The sequence below is a fragment of the Brienomyrus brachyistius genome, chromosome 1, assembly GCF_023856365.1.
Source record: "Brienomyrus brachyistius isolate T26 chromosome 1, BBRACH_0.4, whole genome shotgun sequence".
Taxonomy (NCBI): Eukaryota; Metazoa; Chordata; class Actinopteri; order Osteoglossiformes; family Mormyridae; genus Brienomyrus; species Brienomyrus brachyistius.
Window position 1 is genome coordinate 3,130,978 of NC_064533.1, and position 21,944 is coordinate 3,152,921.

Sequence of the window (21,944 nt, forward strand, 5' to 3'; positions counted from 1 at the left end):
CATGTGAATAATTAATCGCGGGAATTATTACACATTATAATTGATATATATATATATAATCCTCCGAATGTAATGACTGCATTGATTACTGTAGTAGTGCTGCCTCTGGTAAGACCTCCCTGCAGACTGACACCTGTCAAAGGGGTGCATTTCCTCCCCTTCGCCGTGCAGGTGACGTCACTCTCGGCCAGCAGTAGATGCGCGCAGCGTGACACACGCATATGCACACGGGTTCGTACCGATGGGGACAAAGCGGACAAAAAGCGGCCGCCTTGCCATCGGATCTGATCGATGACAGGATCCCGGGCAGCTCCACATTACCACCGCGCGAAGAGTGCCGAAATCATCTTTACAACAAGTGACTGCTTCAGGAGCCAAGCCGGCGACTCAGACCAAAGAGGTTCCCGCACCTTCGGTTAGAACCTTAGCGGAATTTAAATGTAAAAATCTTCATTTTAATAAATCAAAGCTTGGCACTGTTTCCGTATTCTTCCTCATTTGCCAGGCGTGTGGAAGCGGAATTGGAAATGAGGATCTGATGATCCAGCGTGACTGTAAGGCAGATCCGTAATGACAGACGGACTGCCCGCAATACAGGTATTTTTAGGATGAAAAAAATACACGCATGGGTATAATGTAGGCAGATTAAACACCAGACCATACCGCCCGCAGTGACCTAAAACACAGACTTAATTTGCCGTTATTTATTCGCTCGCCTCTTACTCGTCACGGACAGAGGAAACTGGACATTATCTCCGTAGCAACCCCGGGACTGCGACTGATGCCGAGACAGATTTTTCTTGGAGCGATTGATCGCCGTGTTGGGGCGCCTGCCGATTCCGTGCCGAAGAGCATGACTATCCCGTAGCGACAATTTCGTGTCATTTTAGCGGTGCACCAGTTTTGGTTTTGCATTTGGGGGGAAGCCGGTGCAGAACGTAACGGGCGCCCTGGATCCACGAGTTTCCCTGTCGGTGATGCGTTCATCACGTTCGCCGTGCTGTGCGGACCGGGGTGCGAGTGTCACGGCAAAGAGGCGGGTCACACCTGATGTCTCTACTGCGCTGCTGAGCATGTCAGACGGGTTGGGGGAAAATACAAAAGGGAGAAGCGTTTAGGGTTGAATCAGTGCACGGGCTGCGTCTTTTTCCTTCTGCGTTGGATCTCCGACCCTCGATCCGACTGAGCTCTTCCCTTAGCCAGCATCTCCAGATGCTGTCGGTGCGCTTCCGTCTGCGGCTGACCAGCGATCGAAACCCGTGACGGGCGGACCGTGATTCTGCGCTGCCTGCGTCCTGCCACAAATACAGTTCAAACTAAGGCATGGTCCCCGGGACTCCCGCAGCCATGCTACCGGCCTCGGAAGCTGCCAAGATTTACCAGACGAACTATGTCCGCAACTCTCGAGCAATCGGGGTCCTTTGGGCCATCTTCACCATACTGTTTGCCATCGTCAATGTGGTGTGCTTTATTCAGCCCTACTGGATCGGTGACGGCGTGGACACGCCGCAAGCCGGCTACTTCGGTCTTTTCCATTACTGTATTGGAAACGGACTGTCCCGGGAGCTGACATGCCAGGGAAGCTTCACCGAGTTCAGCTCCATCCCTTCGGGCGCCTTCAAGGCCGCGTCCTTCTTCATCGGGATGTCCATGGTTCTGGTCATCACCTGCATCGTCTGCTTTGCCCTTTTCTTCTTCTGCAGCACGGCCACCGTCTATAAGATCTGTGGCTGGATGCAGCTCGCTTCTGGTAAGTAGTCTTATCTTTTTCTGGTATTTAAGGGGGTATTTTCGAGCAGGTAATTCGTAAAAATCCACTTGTCCGGCAGAAGGAAGTGTGTAATGAATAAAATAACTTTAATGGTACAATAATGTTCGTACTGCGTTTGCAAAAAAAAAAAACACACTTATTTACATAACTTGTGTTTTGAACATGTTCCGATTTAGTCTTGCTTTAGTGGCAATTCTAATTCCCTTAGGAGCTCTAGCTATGTAAAATGAAAAACAAAATACACAAAATACGTAGTCACCTGCTTACTATTTGAAGTAGGACCGTGTCACCTCTAACACGGTCTGGGATGGTCACTGAACGGTGACTGAAGTTGGAATTTGCCACATGAACGTGGGCTGCTGCGTAATTTCAGCGCATCGCAAAATGCCCTACGGATGGCGACTGTGACACGAGAGACATGTGATAAAATCTACATCACTATCAACTGGCTGCTTCAATATTATTTTTTTTACATGCCTCGTTGCTGTCAAATTGCAACAGAGCATTAACCGTTACTGAACGTTATGTTTCCGGCCGCGTTTTAAGAGATGCACACAAACGGGGAAAATCAATATTTGAATTAGGAGAAGCAAGGTCAACTGCATTATGGTCACGATGTAGTTCTCTCATTTATTCCGTCATACAATACTGCATTCGCAAATACTGGGCAGAATTTCCAAACAACCCTCATAGTTTGTTTACACAAATAAATGGCTTTTTCATGGATTGTTTTACAGTTGGGGAAATTCCCCTGTTCCAGTTTTTATTATTACTGTTGGAGATAAACACTTTTGAAACACTAATCGGCCCTAAGACTCAAGCATACGGAATCCCTTGAACTCGGTTTAATTTATGGAGAAATATGATTAAAATGTTTTATTTCACTACCATTTGTTAGAAACCCACAAAATAATTTTTAAAATCTGGGCCCATGGCAAAATACCATAATATTAGTGAATTTTTAAAATAAATGTAAGCAAACTCCCTTACACTAAAGAAATGAAATTGGTAAAGAAAAACTGTGGATTCCCTCAGACTTTGAAATGACTTCAGTGCCTAGGAATGTTTTCCCAGCTGTAGGTTTTAGGTGTTTGTGACTTTCTCCGTGGCCATTAAAGGTCGAAAGAGCACAAACAGCTAGCTGCTTTGAAGATACTAACAAGGTTAGCCAGCAGTAGGCATACGGGGCTTTTCTATGCCTTGTGTGGACGTTTTACTTGCTGATAGGGTTTGTTCTTCACGATCAGAGTAATTTCTGCTGTCTTCAACGCTGGTGTGCTTTTCAGCTCTAAGATGTGAACTCAGACATGTTCGGTTCGCGCTGAGCCTGTAGGTATCGGTGACTCTGTGCTGCCCTTGGCTGCCGGTCCCATATTGACTCAAGGACACGGTTTTGGATCTCTCCTGTGGGCATCTTGGTACCAGCACTCAGTTCCCTGTTCCATGGACCCAATCCAGAAACCCTTAATTTGTCACTCTCCCTGCTGTGCCCACTACGCCCGTCTCACATCCCCTTTCGCTCTCTCTCTCCCTCTGTCCCTCCATCCCTCCCTCCTTCATGGATGGGTGGTGCACTGAGGCCGACTCCTGTCCCTAGGATTGTCCTTTTATTAACAACCAAAATTAGTCCAGATCATCCATATGGAAGGCCATTCGTACTGGAGTGGCCCAGCCGCAGAGGCTTCATCAGGCCCAGCTGAGACGCTGACTCCGTCTCCCTGAAAGAGGCAGGCAGGACTGTGCATCTTGGACATGAGCACAGGTTAGCTGATTGGTACTTTGTCTATAAAATGATGGTTTCTTAAACCACTGGGGTTAGTGATTGCTGCCATGCCATGTTAAGAAAAGACCCTGTGATTGGCCTCGGCCTCTGAGGTCAAATCGATTTGATTTGATGATCGAGAGGCATTTAGGTCATCAGCTTGCTGGCTTGTGAGGCACCTAAGCAGGTTACGCTTTGAAACAGTGGGAGCAGACTGACACTAAGACTGACAGCTTGATGAGAGAGGACCCACCAATAGGTGCTTAATAGGATGGTTTTCCAGGAAAATGTTAGTGTTCCCAGAGGTCAGACAAGCACCTGCAGGAGTCCACAGGGCCCCACGGTGGATGGAGTACATCATCCTCATCTCCGCCTCCATCCAGGACTATTGCGGCTGACATCCTTGGGCAGACCTTCTGTAGCAGCAAGATGGGTGTGACTGCCCAGATTTGGCTCCTGGGTCCATCGCCACCCCCCCCTCAGACTAGCTTATTGTCACGTTACCCCACAGTACCCTGAAATATGGAGGTGTTCATGCTCCAGTTCTCCTGGCCAAAACAACATGGACTCCCTGTCTCATTAAGTGGAGCAGACAGACCCTCTCGGGGGGGGGGGGGGGGGCAGACTGTGAAGTGAATGGTAACCAGACCCCACATCTCTGAGCTTCACGCTGCCGCTGGTGGCTGAGTGCAGTCAGGGTCTGGATCTGATGTAGACCCCCTCCACACAGACCGCCGCCCTTCTCAGCTACCTCCTTATTGATGATGCAAGTTAACGTTCAGTGGAGGTTCCTCACTCCGGGCATCTGCACCTCCTATGTAAACCTGTAGCATTTTCTTTGACAGTAATGCGTTCCATTTCCATTGGAGAACATCTGGGCTCCCAGCCTCGTCCGATATCATCTTAGAGCGGCTCCCGTGAGACGTGGGGGCGGATCAGGATAGGGGTCCCGTTTGGCTGCCGGCACAGTATTGATCCAGGAAGCTGTCCTCGGCATATCACATGTGCTGCTAATCGGAAAATGGGCCTCACACCCCCCCAAACGGGGGGGGGGGGGGGGGTGGGCACGTGAGCAGGGGAGTACATCCGTGGCCACCTGGCTGTGTGCTTGCGAAGATCGCAGCCGCTGGACGGGGTTGGGCTATTTGTCGAGCCACTGAGCAGACCACATATAGATTGTACAGCGCATGTGCGTGTATCGTGCGTACATTGTACAGTGCATGTGCGTGTATTGTGTAAAGACTGTGCAGCGTGTGTGCATGTACTGTGCATGTGTGTGCAGTTCATGTATAGATTGTGCAGACTGTGCATCACGGGCCTTGTGTGTCAGAGCTTCTCAAAGCTGCACCACTCAGAGAGTCAGACTCCTTCAAAATGGAGGCAGGCAGAATGGGGAGACACAGTGACATCACACAGATGCCCGTCATCTGCGGGGGGGGGGGCTCACAAGGCGGACCGTGCGGGATACAGAGGGGGGGAGCATCAATGGGAAAGGAGAAGAGATGAGGGGGAACAGTGGGATGGGGAACGAGGAGAGAGGGGCCCAGGGGGAGAAAGGGAGATGCTGAATGATTGGAGGGAGGTTAAAAAGGCCAGGGGTGCGAATGAGGCACAGAGTGTGATGTTTATGAATATGTGTGTGTTCAGTAAACACAGCTTTACTGCAAACAGAGTTTGCAGAGCTACTCACTGCTTCTGTAACCGTTTGTGGACAAGCACACGCACACACACGCACCCACACACATGCGCACACATGCACCTGCACACACACACATGCGCACACATGCACCTGCACACACATGCACCTGCACGCACACACACATGCGCACACATGCACCTGCACACACATGCACCTGCACACACACACACACACACACACACACACATTCAAAGCATAAGCAGCTTTTTGCTGGTCAGGGATACTGCAAAGGGCCCCCCGGACTGCAGAGATACTCAAAGGAGCTTTTCTGCCCACTGAGTCCATTAGAGAGCTCTGGTCAGGTAGGGTCAACGTGTCCGGGGAGGGGAGGAGGGCATCTTCGAGTGTTCAGGTTACAGCAGGTACTGCTGCCCACCCAGTAAGAGTTAAACAAACCCTTTTTAGACCCCTGACCAGAACATCTGACACGTCAGTCATCTCGTGTGAGGCATCATTTTGAAGTACCTGTAACATAAACACGCAGAATGACACACATCTCCTGGCCTCCTTAGCTGGACGGAGAGTACATCCCCGCTAATTTTCGCTCTGACCCGGGGGTGTGTCAGCATGTTCTTGGGCAACGTGAGCGAGACTCCAGAGCGATGAACCTGTCTTTTTATGGCACTGTCATAAAGACAAGCAAACATGAAGAGGTGTAAAATTAGCACGGTGTGAAGCCCTCTGCTTCTCACCAGGAGAAGGCCGGGACTCAGAGGTTATTAGCACTTTCGGGTTCTCACCCCGACACTAGGTGGGGTGCTGCCACATCCGCCAGCATGGGTTAGCAAAGACATGAGGCCCCCACTGACAGACGCTCACCCCCCTCCATTCTGATTGGCTCTCATCACTCAAATAGGATCCTTTCCAAATACAGTAAAGACCCAGGTATCTGGCAACATCGGGAACTTTTCTGGATGTTTGAACATTACTCTTGAAAAACACTCTTTTAACGCATTGCAACTGGAATCATTTTACACACACACAAACTAATGATTATTGTGCAGTTATTTTAACACGCTGCAGTGTGACTGTTGGATGGAGTCAGATGTTCAATAGAACACAAGACATCACAAGGTAAACGGTGCCCGAAGGAGCGGAAAGACGCCCAAAGCGTGCCGCTCCACAGCTGTACGCAGTAACGGACACACGCATTGCACAGTGCTTTTTTTGTTGTTTTAGCGTGTCATACAACAGTGTTACGGAAATGATCCTTTATTTGCAATTTGTACAAGTATGAGAAGAGGAACATTGGAATGCTTTTTCTGCATATCCCATCACACTCACCTTTGAAACACAGACATTCATACACAGCTGTGAGCCAAGTCTGGCATCTGAGGATGGGGCTTGACCCAGTGACCCTCTGATCACAGACACTGATATTTAACCCAGTGAGGTACTCAAGGCTTCCCAGGTATTGCTTATCGTTATGAATTTTTCATTTTTATTCTGATATTATAAATGATGCCTGTTACTTGAGCTTTCTGGTTACCTGAATGCCTGACAGTTGAGCTGCTGATCAGTTATATGGGAAGCTAAACATATGCAACACTTAAGTCCATTTGTCTGGCTCCTGTTTCTGCCGTATGACACAAGAGAACCAAGACCAGAACTAAAGCAGCACCCATGAATCTCAGCATTAACATGGCTCTGTCAATTCCCACGTTCCTGAGTTTCTACATAATTAGGCAGTAGGGGGGGTTGATGAGATGGACCCACAAGCCAAAGGCTGCTGGATTTGGCCCTCTGGTCCTACAGAGGGTTTGGCCACAGTGCCATGGAGACAGTTGCTTAGGATACAAATATAAATAAAGATAAGTTATTTGCCCTAAATATGCGAGTCTCAGGTTTCTAATGAAATCAGGAGGCTTCCACAGTGCTTAATAAGGTGACTGTGTCTCACTGACTGAACCCATAAGGCAGTTCTCTGAAAAAGCAGTCCAACTCTTCCTGGAAGCTGGGATGGTAGTGCTGTTGGAGCCTCGGGGATTCGCAGGGACGGCCCAGGGTGTGGGATTCGTGTGTGTATGCCTGTGAGACAGACAGAGCCTGGATTTGGGTGTTCCTCCAAGAGATGTCTTGAAAGGATTTGGTCCGAACTCTTTAAAGGTCAGATATCGCTGCAGTTGTACCTTAATACTTAAGATCTGTTCTGTAAATGGAGACGGCTGCCTAAGGTGAAAAGCTTTGTGGGCCAATCGGATAAGAAGCAGCCATTAAGCGGGCTTACCCACGCTGCTAAAAGCATATCGTGATCGATACATCTCCAAGGGACCGTCAACAAGCAGCCTTGCTCTGCTCTTCTCTCAGAGAGACAGTCTCTGTTCCTCTTCCATAGCCCCTGCCTTATTATCTTCTGTCAAAATCTGATAGCAGAACAAAGCACATGTTCCTTTCGGCCAGGCTTTCAGACAAAAAAACAAAGAAAGAACGGGAGCCATGGGAGAAACTCCAGAACCAAAAACTTTGAATGCATTTAATCACTGACTGGTGCCACATTCTCCCCTTATCATGCCGACTGTACCATGCAGTTTCGGCCAGTAAATAGTGCGGTAATATGCTGCCCACTGTGGATGGCTTTTGGAGGAGATGATGATTCAGGTCCTGAACAGGAACACACTCAAATGTACGTCAGACCTCAAACATCAACAGCGGGCCTGACTCTCAGCGTGAATCTGGTTAAAAATAAACCCTGAAAAGTGATGCTGATCCCTGTAGACGTGTCCCCAAAGCACTCAGGAAGCTTCCGGTCCTGACCTCTGCCCTTTTTAATCAAATTACTGTCCTGTGCAGTGCAGTGCAGTGCAGTGCAGTCCGCTCAGAGCAAATCCGGGGAATCCGGGGACTCATGAAGGGGACAGACTCCTCATGAAGGGGACAGAGATCCTGCCCCCCAGCCACATGTCCTGCACCCCCACCCTCCATCCCCTCCCACATGTCCTGCACCCCCACCCTCCAGCCCCCGCCATACCTCCTGCACCCCCACCCTCCCTCCCTCCCAAACCCAGTCACGCCTCCTGCACCCCCATCTTCCTCTTTCTCTAGCCTCTTCAATTGCAGCCTGCGAATTAACGCTTCCCTCGCAATTAAGAAATGCAAGCAGCTGATTTGTGCATTAATTAAGGCCAGGAGGTAAAGAGCCACAAGCAATCAGCTAAGAGGCTTGCGGCTGGACTAAAAGGAATACTGGGAGAGCTGGGCAGTAATGGGGGGCAGGGGGTTAGCTAAGCACTCCTAGGGGACCATTCAGCAGCACCTACACACACCTTGACAGACAAGCGTCCATATCTGGGCTGTGAGAGCCGGCACTTTTAAAAACGGTAACATGTCGTACGTGCAGTACCATGAAGCGCCCCGACATCAGCCCCTCCCGTCCAACTCTGCTGCCCTTGGAGATATTTATTCCTAAGGACCATATTTGAAGTTCTTTTCTTGATTATTTTAATAATCCTGAATTATTTATCTGTCATTCAGCAATCACCTAATTGGTTTGTTAATAACTGTGCTGAATTGAATAAATCGTGCGGCGAAAGAGTGGGAGGCGCATACAAATGGACAGGGAGCCTCGACACAGCTCATGTTACTCATACTCTTAGTTTGTTTTCTGTATGGGGGAGATGCTGTTGCTTTTGACCCCCCCCCCCCCCCCCCCATGTGTGATCCATCTGTCAGCATGTGTTTTATTTCCATTCATTGTTTTTGGATTACCCTTTACTTCCATGTGGCCCCTCTCCCCGGCTGGCGGGGCCAGAGACATGATTTATTGTTCTCTTATGGCAGGTGGCAGGAAGGGGATCGCTGGCACATTGCGACCTATTAAACGTCCCCCTCAGAGCTGTGGTGTCGCTGCAGGTGGAGAAGGACTGGGTGTCGGCAGAGAGAGCCTCTCGTATCTTTCCGGCCAGAGAAAAGCAAAACCACATGTGTGACTGGTGTGGATTTGTGGCGACTAGCAGGCCGAACGCTGCAACTGTCAAATGGTGGTTTGTCAGCAAGAGGAATACATAACTGCCCTTTCAAGGTGCTTGCATCTTTTTCTGATTGTTGTGGAAGTGACAGAGTGCGAGAGTGTCTGCGACAAGGTTCATATTGTATTTACTGCAGCTTGAAGAAGTGTGTAGGTGTGGGAGGTGATGATGCAGGTGTATATGCAGGTGATGATGCAGGTGTATATGCAGGTGATGATGCAGGTGTATATGCAGGTGTATATGCAGGTGATGATGCAGGTGTATATGCAGGTGAGAGAGGAGAGAAAGGGTCGGCTGACGAGTCACCTGGGGACAGACATGTAGCAAACAGCTGGTGGCCTCCTGAGCAAGAGGCATGTATCCCCTGTGTGGGTTCAGGAATATCGACAGCCCTGTTTCTAACAAATGGACACAGTGACCCGTACATTCATTGGGACAAAAGCATCCACAGACTATGTTCACATGAATCCAGACCAAACAGACAGCTCTTCTTGAATGCTCTTCCCACGCAGTCCTGTTGGTGCCTCAGCATCACAGATGTGACGGAATGCTGGGAGAGTCGACGTGGTTACCGCACACAAGGACGGAATGCTGGGAAGGTCGGCGTGGTTACTGCACACAAGGACGGAATGCTGGGAAGGTCGGTGTGGTTACCGCACACAAGGACGGAATGCTGGGAGGGTCGGCGTGGTTACCGCACACAAGGACAGAATGCTGGGAGGGTCGGCGTGGTTACCACACACAAGGACGGAATGCTGGGGGGGTCAGCGTGGTTACCGCACACGAGGACGGAATGCTGGGAGGGTCTGCGTGGTTACTGCACATGACGGAATGTTGGGAGGGTCGGCGTGGTTACTGCACACGAGGACGGAATGTTGGGAGGGTCACCGTGGTTACCGCACATGAGGACGGAATGCTGGGAGGGTCGGCGTGGTTAACGCACATGACGGAATGTTGGGAGAGTCGGCGTGGTTACCGCACACGAGGACGGAATGCTGGGAGGGTCGGCGTGGTTACCGCACATGACGGAATATTGGGAGGGTCGCCGTGGTTACTGCACATGACGGAATGTTGGGAGGGCCGGCGTGGTTACCGCACACGAGGACGGAATGCTGGGAGGGTCGGCGTGGTTACCGCACATGACGGAATGTTGGGAGGGTCGGCGTGGTTACTGCACACGAGGACGGAATGTTGGGAGGGTCACCGTGGTTACCGCACATGAGGACGGAATGCTGGGAGGGTCGGCGTGATCACCGCAGCCAAAGATGGAATATTGGGAGGGTTGGCTTGGTTACCACAAATCAGGTTGGTACATGATAGCACAAGGAAACGACTAATCGGCTAATCTCTATCTTTCTAAGTCAAAGAGAACGTTATTGTCATAGTGCACCTGCACAGCTACAGCCTGTAGGAGACGCCTTAAGATGATCAGTTTTATAACATTTGTTTCTTTAATTCAGTAAATATGTTTACACTGGGCTACAGACTGGAAGTTTGGATGTGTGAAAGGAGGCCATGACCAGCCAGCTCTGCTTCCCTTCTTGAAATTAAAACGGTGGTGGGGTGACACTGATCCGCTTGTCACTGTGATTAGAGCCCCGTTCCTATGTAACCGCTGGTGTCCACAGCAGGACCTGCTCAGATTCGATTAACACACAGTTACACAGAAGGAACATATTGGACAGACGACACTAAAGTGTTCCGCTTGCCTATTACCTCCCGTGCCCGCCCACCCCCCTTCTTTATTTGCATGTGCTGTCCATGTCGTTGTTTACATGCTGTAGTTCCAGTAAATACAACAGCAAATGCACACCGTCGCTTTTCCACTGTGCCCTTGCCAATCTGAGGGGGCACTGTGGGCACCTGTAGGCGGCCTGCCTTTGGGTAGGTAGGAGGTGGGCTTGGCTGGGGCAGGGGCTCCCTGCTGTTAAGCCTGTCAGGTCCCCTTAGCAGAAAGTAAGGGGAGGTTTGCTGCAGGCCGAGTGTCAACACCCAGGGCGCTTAAAAGTGCCACTTGGGGGCGCTGGTCCACAGTGCTGATCGAGCCCAGTTTGACTATACAGAGTCATTAGTCCAGCCTCCGCTGGGGCCCGTTCCATTAACGAGCAGCCATTAATTTGCACTGGGCAGCAGCCCTTCCATTATATGGATGGCTGTTCTTCGGGGTCAAAGGTCATCAGTCCAGCGTGTGCGTGCCAGCTCTAAGCAACCTGTGCAGAAATGCCCCCCCCCCCCAAAACTGAAACAGCCCTAATAGCAAACAGCTTACAGCAGCGAGAAAGATGCTATCCCTGCACACCGTGACTAGATCGGGGTATCCATGGCAACAAGCAGGACAGGGCTCCCTGCACGGCAACCTCGTTGCCCCCTGGTGGCAGATCTGTGTTCCTTCTGCACACAGCAGCAGAGCAGGTTTTGTGGTGCCGCACAGAGTTACTTGGGCCGCCAGTGGCGAGGCACAGACTGCCAGTGACTGCCAGTGACTTTTCCCCGGATTGCTCAGTAGATGGGGGCGCAGTGGCCTCTTTCAAGCAGCGGCCTTTGGGTCAGAGCTGGGCTCAGTGGGCCGTCCTGCGTGCCGCTGAGGTTCCTCTCTGAACGCAGCCAGTTCCTGATGCCGGGCTTCAGCCTCAGGAGCGCAGACCACAGTCTGCGATCAATCTCTGTGGTCCATTTATGCCCCCCCCCCCCAGCTCGATTTGGAACATTTCCGCTTACCGTTGGTGAGATGCCTGGCACCATGCAGTGTCGTGCTGCAGCAGTGGAGCCTTCAAAGTGACTGTGATCCTGTTCCCACAGAAGGCACCGGAAAGGGCAGCTCATTAGGATCAAGCGCCAATCTGTGTGATTAAAATGAGTCAGAATTTAAACACGCCTGGCTATGGCACAATACGGTAATAATAACTGGTCTGTTTTGGATTCACGTCTGGATGTTTAACAGACTGATACAGTGGATACAGCTTGATTAACATAAATATGTTACCATTGTTTTGGGAAAAGTTCTTAAGCATCGCAAGGCATTTTGGGAAAAACATCCGGATGGTTCTAAAGGCCTAATCAGAGCCCTTGTTCTCAGTGAGCAGAGGTGGGACGCTTGACTTTCTGTGTGAGCTCACGTTGCTGCCACTGAATCTGTCTCCCTCAGAGACACTCAGCCTGCTTGAGTCTTCCCTGCAGTCTGCCTGGGCTCCTCCGGGGCCAAAGGGCGCCTCGCTGCCTCCCAGGAGACGTCACACGTCACACGCAAGCTAAACGGCATAGCGGCCGCTAAAGATGAAGGTGCATCATGCTGGTGCAGTAGGCGAGCGGCGTTTGTCATCTGCTGTGCGTTTCAGGACTGGATCTGTTCAGCCCAGAGGGACCATTCGGAATAGGGTACAGATCGTCCAGATGTACGCCCACAAACACTCGGAAATCTTTACAGAGAAGATAGCGAGAGAGAAATTATAGGAAGAATATTCAACAAGATAAGCCTGTCACTGTTATAAAAGGTATCACCGTCACAGGGGAAAAAGGGATTGGCTGAGTTGTGGTGATCGTATTCCTGAATCTAAAGAGTAAACTGCACCCCCATATTAAACAGTATCCACAGCTGGTCGCGTCCATTTTGAACTGGGGAGGGGGGTTGGTGGGACAGGCAATACCCCAGAACTGGGCAGGAGGTACCTGTCGCCTCTTGAATTGGGTCTGGATGGCTCAGCAGGGGCAGTAGGTCAATATGGCAAAGCGGATGGAGCAGCCTATGGGAGCAGCATGGTACAGGAGGGCGTGGTCAGGCTGTGATTGGATGAAGGGCCACAGGAGCCTCACCCCCCAGGAGGTGGGGGGGGGTTGTTTGCATCCACCTCAAAATAACCAGCCAGCCCATAGTTTTCATTAGGCTCGGATTAATACGTACACCAGATCACTTTCTCCGGGAGGTCAGTGTCGACTCACAGTAGAAACTTGAATGCACTTGCCCGTCAGTGCAACACGAAAACATGGAACAATTTCAATAAATTACATACATAACGGGTGTGCAGCACGTCTCACCAAGCCAGAGTTTGACGTGCATTTCTGCAGTGGGTAGCCGGCGTTTCACGGATGGAGCCGAAGGATTCTCAGGAATCTGCACGTGGTCGAGCTGTTCACGGCGATGAAAACAGCCAGGCGTGGAAAATGGGATTCCAAGGGGACCCTGGGCACCCGGGAGGGCGATCCTGTTTCATGGCTTCCGAGACAGGCTGTGGGCACATCGCGACATGCAGTTAATCCTGCGATGATGCATCCTTCTCGTCCTCCAATCCCAGGCATGGTGTAGACCTGAGCTGTCATTATGGCTGACATTAACAAGAAGACACTCACCCAGGACATGCGTTACTAGACGCTCAGCAGGAGTTTAATTAAAAAAGCTTCTTAGCTGTTGATTACACTGTGGTTCCATCGCTCCCGTCGTGTCGTGAGGTTATTATCAGTGGCCTGATCGCCGTCTAGGTTACATGGGCACTGGCCTTGACCCAAAACCATCTGCTCTCCTGTGATGGTCTTTCCTGGACCTCTGCTTCATAACCGGTAGATCATTCTTTCCAGCCCAACGTTAGTTTTCATGTCTGTGGTGTCAGGTCTTAATCCGAGCCCCTGTTCTGTTCATGACCTCATCTGTTCTTCCACCCCAAAGGCTTATGGGAGATGGGGGGGAGGGTCATGTCGGGCAGCCAAGCAGCTTTGGACCTGAGACTAAAGCATATGTCACATGACCACAGACACCTTGAGATTGTTGTGAATTTGGCAATCAGGCTCCCTTCATTCCCATTATGATCATTACTGAGCTGTCAATCAGAGATAGGGTTCCACAAAGGGGAAGTCCTGTGCCATCTCCTGCCATTGGAGGAAACTGCTGTCAATCATTGTCACTGTAGGGCAATGGTCTCAGGGTATTGGTCAATGGAGTGACAAGGATTTAAAGTATTTATTTCATGTTTAGGATCTCCTTTCAAAGCAATATGGAGTATTAAAACATTTTTGTCTAATGGTGGGGGTGAAAATGACAAAACTGAAGACATTCTACGGCTCTGGAAAAAAATGAGACCACTGTGTAAGTTTAAAAAAATCATTTTTGTTTTGCAGACAGGTAATGTTACAGATATAGTGTCACACCTGTGCATCGTGCCTCCTGTCATGTCTGCTCATGAATACGGACAGTCTCAGGCTACTCAAGCCCTCTGCAGCTCGGCTTATCTTAGCCCAGGCTCCACAAACACCCTCCCTCCTTCCCCTCCTCTTCTTTGTCTCTCACCTACTTTGCTTCCTTGCACTCTGTTCCTCGATTACATCCTCCCACCGTCTTACTGAACCTGATCATTCAGCTTTCTGCCACTGCTCGTCGGCCAGGGACGGGCTGTTGATTACAGCTTCTTTGCATAGGTTTACGTGTTCATTTACCCACCGGGAGCATCTGTTAAGCTGTTAGACTGAGTCAAGCCCACAAATGGAAGGCAAAAATTCGCTCAACCTTGAGCACCGTCATTGAACAAACAGCTCCAGGTCTGCATTGGCTGAAATGACCTGCTTAGGAACTGTTGGTTTCCAGAAGGTGAAACGCAAACAGACTTCTCAGACAGGTTGGAGATGCGCTTCGCTTTCATGGGCAGAGGCGACGAAATAAAGCACACGCCTGCCATGCTGCTGTCTTTCCAAAGTGTAAGCAGGAAGCTGCAGGCCAGCCTCCCATGAACGGTTCGAAGGGGGTGTGGCCTTGCCGGTCACGTGACGTAAGCGCGTGTGCCAGGCCCACTCAAAGCCTTGCCAAAATGTACAATATATCACTCCTGTTTTGTTTCCTCCACACAACTCCCCAACGCCGATGAGTGCTGGGCGCATGATGAGGACCGGGCAGTCGGTCGGCAGATCCGGGTTCGAATCCGAGGGCCCTGCCAAGCCGGCTGCCTGGAAAGCTGCTCAGACCGAAGTCAGAACAGAGGTGGCAATTGAATGTGCAACACAGCAGACCTGAAGGGGGGGGGGGTGGAGTATATTTAAACCTACAAATGAGCACTGACATTATCTAGACCTTGTGTGTGTATGAGGGTGAGAGAGAGAGACAGAGAGCGAGCAAGAGAGAGAGAATGAGAGAGAGTGAGAGCGAGGGAGAGAGTGAGATTGAGAGAGAGTGAGTGAGAGAGAGCAAGCGAGGGAGAGAGTGAGAGAGAGAGAGCGAGCAAGGGTGAGCGAGAGAGAATGAAAAAGAGCAATTGAGGGAGAGAGAGTGAAAGAGTGAGAGAGAGATTGAGAGAGAGCAAGCGAGAGAGGGTGAGAGAGAGAGAGAGCGAGAGAGAGAGTGAAAGAGTGAGAGAGAGATTGAGAGAGAGCAAGCGAGGGCAAACGAGAGAGGGTGAGAGAGAGAGAGAGCGAGAGAGAGAGTGAAAGAGTGAGAGAGAGATTGAGAGAGAGCAAGCGAGGGCAAGCGAGAGAGGGTGACAGAGAGAGAGAGCGAGAGAGCGAGAGAGAGAGAGAGAGCGAGAGAGGGAGAGAGAGCGAGAGAGAGCGAGAGCGAGAGAGAGAGCTATGCCCAGGACTCTGAAACTGGTTCGTCATCCAGGGAAATTACACCTCACATCTTCTTGGAAAATATGACTTCACCCGTGAAACTTCACGCGGCAGCAGTTTGGTGCTGCCAGGGGAACTCAGCATCATCACAGCCGAAACATGGCGCCCCCTGGGATGTACACAAGTACACTTCGCATTAAGGGGGTACGATGCCAGATGCTGGCGCATTTCTGATTTTTAACACAGCCGAAAAATTGAGAGGGTGCCGGAAAATACAGGGACTGCAGAATCTCCTGCTGTCTGATTTAAATCAAGGAATCCTGGTTTAAAAATACAGATATTAAGGCCTAAGCAGATTTACACAGAGTGGCGTCAGTATTGCAACAGCGCCGGCAGCCATTCCAGGTTAAGATGGCCGCCTTTCTGATACCCCCCCCCCCCACACACACACACACTTTTTCAGGGACCACGATGAGCAAAGCTTCGCTCAGGACAGCAAGAGCATATCAGGGCTCCACGGCACCACTGCTGCCGTAGCTGGGCCTGTCAGGCTGCTGGTGGGAAGGAGGTGTTTGTCCTCGTATAACAAGGAGAACGTGCTGCTTCCTCTTCTACGCATATCCCAAACCCCTTGCTCAGTTAACCCGTCTGTCTCTGCCCCCCCCAGGTACCTGTCTGGTCCTGGGCTGCATGATCTACCCAGATGGCTGGGACTCGGACGAGGTGAAGCGGATGTGCGGCGAGCAGACCGACAAGTACACGTTGGGCGCATGTTCCGTGCGCTGGGCTTACATCCTGGCCATCATGGGCATCCTGGATGCCCTTATCCTGTCCTTCCTGGCCTTCGTGCTCGGCAACCGGCAGGACGGGCTCATGGCCGAGGAGCTGCTGGCCGACAGCAAGGGTAAGACCCCCCCCGCGGGAGTGTACCCCCCAACCCCACCCAAACCACGATTACTCATTCTCACATACCGTGTATACCTCATCAACACCCCTCCCGTCCGGCCATGTGTCGTAAAACCTCACAGGGCGGGATGACCGTGCCTTAGGGCGGGTCGCGTCTCCAAGCCGCGGGGTCCTGCGCCCCCCCCCCCCCCCAACACGCGTCAGCTGCTGCTAGCCTTCGGGCACTCGTCACGCTCCAATTTACGGTGCAGTCTGGCCTCTGCCGTGTGATTACGTGTATGTTGACGTGTTACCGGTACAGGCAGCGAGAACGTGACTGGACCGTCATGCCAAGTGCAGCTAAACTTCTAATATCCTGAACAGCCAAACATGGTTTCATTAACCAGGCCTCTGCAGGTGGCGTTCTGAGCGATGCTGTCAAGGGCAGAGATTTGGATATGGATGGTGGGGATGTGTCCCTGCCCATATTGTAATAGTACCGTGTATGTTTGGGGTGGCAGGGAGTTTGGGGCTGATTTGGGTCCCTACCAATGCTAAACCAAACCTACGCCCTTGGATTCTGTCCTCACAGCATACCGAGTCCTCGTTCCCTCTGGCTGGCGTGTAAGCCGGAGTGTGAGCCAGACTGGCCTGCATACTGACTGTGGCCTCACGCCAGGCCATTAATCGCCCCCCCCCCCACCCCTCAACCCATACACAGGTGCCACTCAGATCAGTCGCTCCGTCTCACATGGACCGTAAAGGAGCACAGTGACAGAAAGGACAGCGAGAGAGCAACAGAAGGAGGATGTGCACGACTGGGAGATAATTTGCTTTGGTCATCTGCTAATTGCAGCTCAGGTCTCCTGGACCAAACAGCCAGTTACTAATGGATGTTTACACAGCTTGCTGCCTGCCTGTGGAAGGCAGCCCCCGCCACAGTGTCAGCATGCTCAGTCTGTAACACCACAAGGACAAGGAGGGGGGCGCCACCTTGAGGCCGGGCACACAAGCACGCCTGCGATGGAGCCCATTTGTAAACACCCCAGTGATCATTCTCATTTACATATTAGCAGACGCTTTTGTGGAAAGTGATGTCTAAGCAAGACAAACGGCACAATGCAAACATTCACCTGACGCTGAGTCGGCCAGGCTGAGCTCCCAGTGACGGCCCAGGCGTGAGTGCAGTCAGGCCGAGCTCCCAGTGACGGCCCAGGCGTGAGTGACGCCAGACCGAGCTCCCAGTGACGGCCCAGGCGTGAGTGCAGTCAGGCCGAGCTCTCAGTGACGGCCCAGGCGTGAGTGCAGTCAGGCCGAGCTCCCAGTGACGGCCCAGGCGTGAGTGCAGTCAGGCCGAGCTCCCAGTGACGGCCCAGGTGTGAGTGCAGTCAGGCCGAGCTCCCAGTGACGACCCAGGCGTGAGTGCAGTCAGGCCGAGCTCCCAGTGACGGCCCAGGCGTGAGTGCAGTCAGGCCGAGCTCCCAGTGACGGCCCAGGCGTGAGTGCAGTCAGGCCGAGCTCCCAGTGACGGCCCAGGCGTGAGTGCAGTCAGGCCGAGCTCCCAGTGACGGCCCAGGCGTGAGTGCAGTCAGGCCGAGCTCCCAGTGACGGCCCAGGCGTGAGTGACGTCAGGCTGAGCTCCCAGTGACGGCCCAGGCGTGAGTGCAGTCAGGCCGAGCTCCCAGTGACGGCCCAGGCGTGAGTGCGGTCAGGCCGAGCTCCCAGTGACGGCCCAGGCGTGAGTGCAGTCAGGCCGAGCTCCCAGTGACGGCCCAGGCGTGAGTGCGGTCAGGCCGAGCTCCCAGTGACGGCCCAGGCGTGAGTGCGGTCAGGCCGAGCTCCCAGTGACGGCCCAGGCGTGAGTGCAGTCAGGCCGAGCTCCCAGTGACGGCCCAGGCGTGAGTGCGGTCAGGCCGAGCTCCCGGTGACAGCCCAGGCGTGAGTGCGGTCAGGCCGAGCTCCCGGTGACGGCCCAGGCGTGAGTGAGGCCAGGCCGAGCTCCCAGTGATGGCCCAGGCGTGAGTGCAGTCAGGCTGAGCTCCCAGTGACGGGCCAGGCGTGAGTGCAGTCAGGCTGAGCTCCCAGTGACGGCCCAGGCGTGAGTGCAGTCAGGCTGAGCTCCCAGTGACGGGCCAGGCGTGAGTGCAGTCAGGCTGAGCTCCCAGTGACGGAGCTCTACATGGACGCAGCTCCTGTTAGTGTGCTTTAGCAGAATGGGGCCTGCAGGTCTGCAGCAAAGTAGGCTGTGTGTAAATGGTCATTCAACCAGTCACAATAAAGCCTATTAGCTGGATTTCGCTAGTTACTGCTCTCTGCCGCCTGCACCCGCTTGCAGAGAAGTCGTCTGCTTTCCATCACACTCCTCTTTTTGTTTCAAATGCCGCCTCCCTCAAATCCACCTGCTGGCGGAGAACGGTACTGCACTAAGCGATTCACACGTAACTGAATAAGTGCATTAAGCGGCAAACGGAGACCATCAGCACGAATATAAACAGTAACATCCTGTTTTAAAATGCAGAAGTCACATATTAAAATGTTTTAGTTATGACAGTTACCCACGGTCTCTTATCTTCTCTCCACAGAGGGTGGAAATGCTTAATAACAAGAGGTGAGTGGAAATTCATCTGAACTCCTCCAAGTTTTAACTGACAGCAGCCATTTTAAGCAATGCTACTATAAGAATCATGCTACCCTTTTCAGTACAAGTACTCGTCGCTAAAATCAGTTTAGTGTATTCATATTGTTATCTATTTTGTCAGGTCTGTCCCGAAGAACATGCTTTGGGCCAGTAGGGGGCAGTTTTACTGCAATCTCACCTTCCTGTCCCGAAGAACTTGCTTTGGGCAAGTAGGGGGCAGTCTCACCTTCTCACTTTCTACCCCTTGCCCCGCGGAGTGGATCCTAACCTGAGTGGCGGCTGTGATGCGAGGAGAGAGGCGCACATCGGAGTGAGGGGCAGCCCCCACAGCACCCCCGCCCAATTATAACCCCCTCATAATTCCGTCATATCACTGCTACTGACTGGTTTATTCTGTCACGCAGACACACTTTCTACTGTAAAAATGTAGAATGACGTCATCAACATTAGCGAAGGAACACGGCAGGCTTTAACGCACACAGGTCACGTGTTTATGTCGGGGGGGGGGGGATTCAGGATAATAACCCTGCATTGTGTAACATAGGACTGCGCGATAGCGCCACCTCTCCCATCACCATCACCTCCACCGCCGCACTCACGTTTTAGTTAGAGGGAACGAAGACGTCCAGTTCTGTCGTGAAGTCCGTGTTAGTGTACCCGTGTCAGTCCGTGAACGGCACAAAGCCCCCACCTGCACCCAAAGACATACAGCGGTCCGCAGCCGGATGGAGGGGCGGGGACGCCCTCGGACAGCGCACCGGGCTGCCCGTCACTGTCACCGAGACGGACATCGGGCAGCGCTTCTACCGCGGGAAGCCGACTACGCCCCCTGTTGGGTGTGACGCTCACACGGGTGCAGCAGCGGCTCAGGAAGACTGCGTGTGACCATCGTGAAAAACCGGGGATGTGCTCAAGTAGCCGACATATGTACTGAACTTAGCGTAGACCGCAGTGTGCGGAGTGTAATGGTAACAACACGAACTGTAATATACAGCAAACTCCAGTTTAAAGAAAACAAAATCATACATAACTGCCGGTGCTGGTAATGAAAAGGCCATGTAGAACTATGTATATAATATATAAATGTATTTAATATATTCATCATAAAAGGCAGATAAATTTATAGGTTTTGGTTGTAAGATTGAAATATAACAGATCAAAGATTACATGTGCCATATAGTATATTAATCCAAAGAGTAGCTTTTAAAATACTTTTCCTGTCAGATTGTGGAAGGATGAAGATGCTGATCCACTTTTAGTTCCTACTCTGAGAACCGACCCCTGCCAACTTCACACCCACTGTGTGCACCTACTGCATATATATATATATATATATATATATATATATATATATATATATATATACACACATTACAGTGACAGATTTATTTTAAAAAGGTTAAATTTGGGTGTAATACTTATATAAAATGCAGAAGTGATATTTTATCGTGGCCTGTGACTCCTTCCTGAAAGCGCTGACCATCAGCATTTTCCAGGGACAACTGAGGGTGCAGATCATCCAGAAGGTGAACATCAGAGATGGTCTGCCCTAGAACCAGCAGGCCTACCTCGCAGGGGTCTCTGCTGGCTGGTGGGGGCAGACCTTCCCCAGCTAAAATACTCCCATGATTTTCCCCAAGACTAGCTGCAGTAATGAATATTCATTAACCCCCCCCCCCCCCATAAAAACCCAGCATTATACCTTGGACATCACCGTGCCCTGTTTGGGTCAAAGCTAGCCCCTCCCTGTATGCTTATCCCAAAATGACCCAGTACTGCTCACTTAAGTGAGGTGCAGTTCATAACAGTCCCTGGGTCATGCTTATGCTTAAAATTAGTACGACAACTGTTTTCCCACTGTGTCCAACAGCAAGTCTGAGGTTTTCCCCTTTTGTAGCATTCAGATTAGCCCCCCCAGGAACCGCATGCTGCATGGGCCCCCTTGAAGTGACCCCACGACTCCAACGAAGAAGTTGAACGCTTGGTGTTCCATTACCGATTTCCACTCTACTTACCTTCCAGGCTGTGCTGTGGCGTTGAATATCAATATGATTAGTTGTCAATTGTGACCTTACACGACGTGTAATGTGAACTGGTTCAAAAAGACAACAGTCCGTTGTCCTTGTAGGTACAGGTTTCTCACACACCGAGACACTTTGCATAAGGTCGGGATGCAGGACGAACCAGGCAGCAGAGGGTTAACTCCATCACTGGACAGCTGCGGGACATGGAATGGACTGCGGCAGTTCTGTGTCACCAGTGGGGCAAACGGAGAGGTTACTGGGAAGGACTGGGAAGTCCGGTGGTAGATGTGCTGGGTTATCATGCAGATTTGTGTGTATTAACACACCATTATTATATATAATGCTGCCCTCAAAGGGGTTAATGATTTACACATTTCTACTGTATAGATTTTGCACCTCAGGTTGCATTTAGGTGAGGACTGGGGATAAGTACCAAAGAGATGAGAGAGCGCAGATTCACGGCAGATGGTTTACTATCCACCAGCAGGTGGCGACATCCACCAACCAGGCTCCTTAATATAAAACCAGCCCCGGGGTAATACGGCTCAGAGCAGTTTGGTGTGCTAAGTGAATAATGCTAAGTGAATAATGCTAAGTGAATAATGCTAAGTGAATAATGCTAAGTGAATAATGCTCGGTTGTAGTCAACTTTGGTTCACATTTTGTTCATGTTTC

General features: G+C 51.3%; 1 protein-coding gene across 1 annotated transcript; it reads left to right on the top strand.

Moving 5' to 3' along the window:
* Nucleotides 1-589: 589 nt before the first annotated feature.
* lhfpl3 (LHFPL tetraspan subfamily member 3) lies at nt 590-20,553 on the top strand. The gene is made up of 4 exons (XM_049019747.1): nt 590-1,750; nt 16,390-16,626; nt 19,190-19,215; nt 19,367-20,553. The coding sequence occupies exons 1-3, from the start codon at nt 1,324-1,326 to the stop codon at nt 19,204-19,206; spliced, it is 681 nt and encodes a 226-aa protein (XP_048875704.1). The 5' UTR covers nt 590-1,323; the 3' UTR covers nt 19,207-19,215; nt 19,367-20,553.
* Nucleotides 20,554-21,944: the final 1,391 nt, after the last annotated feature.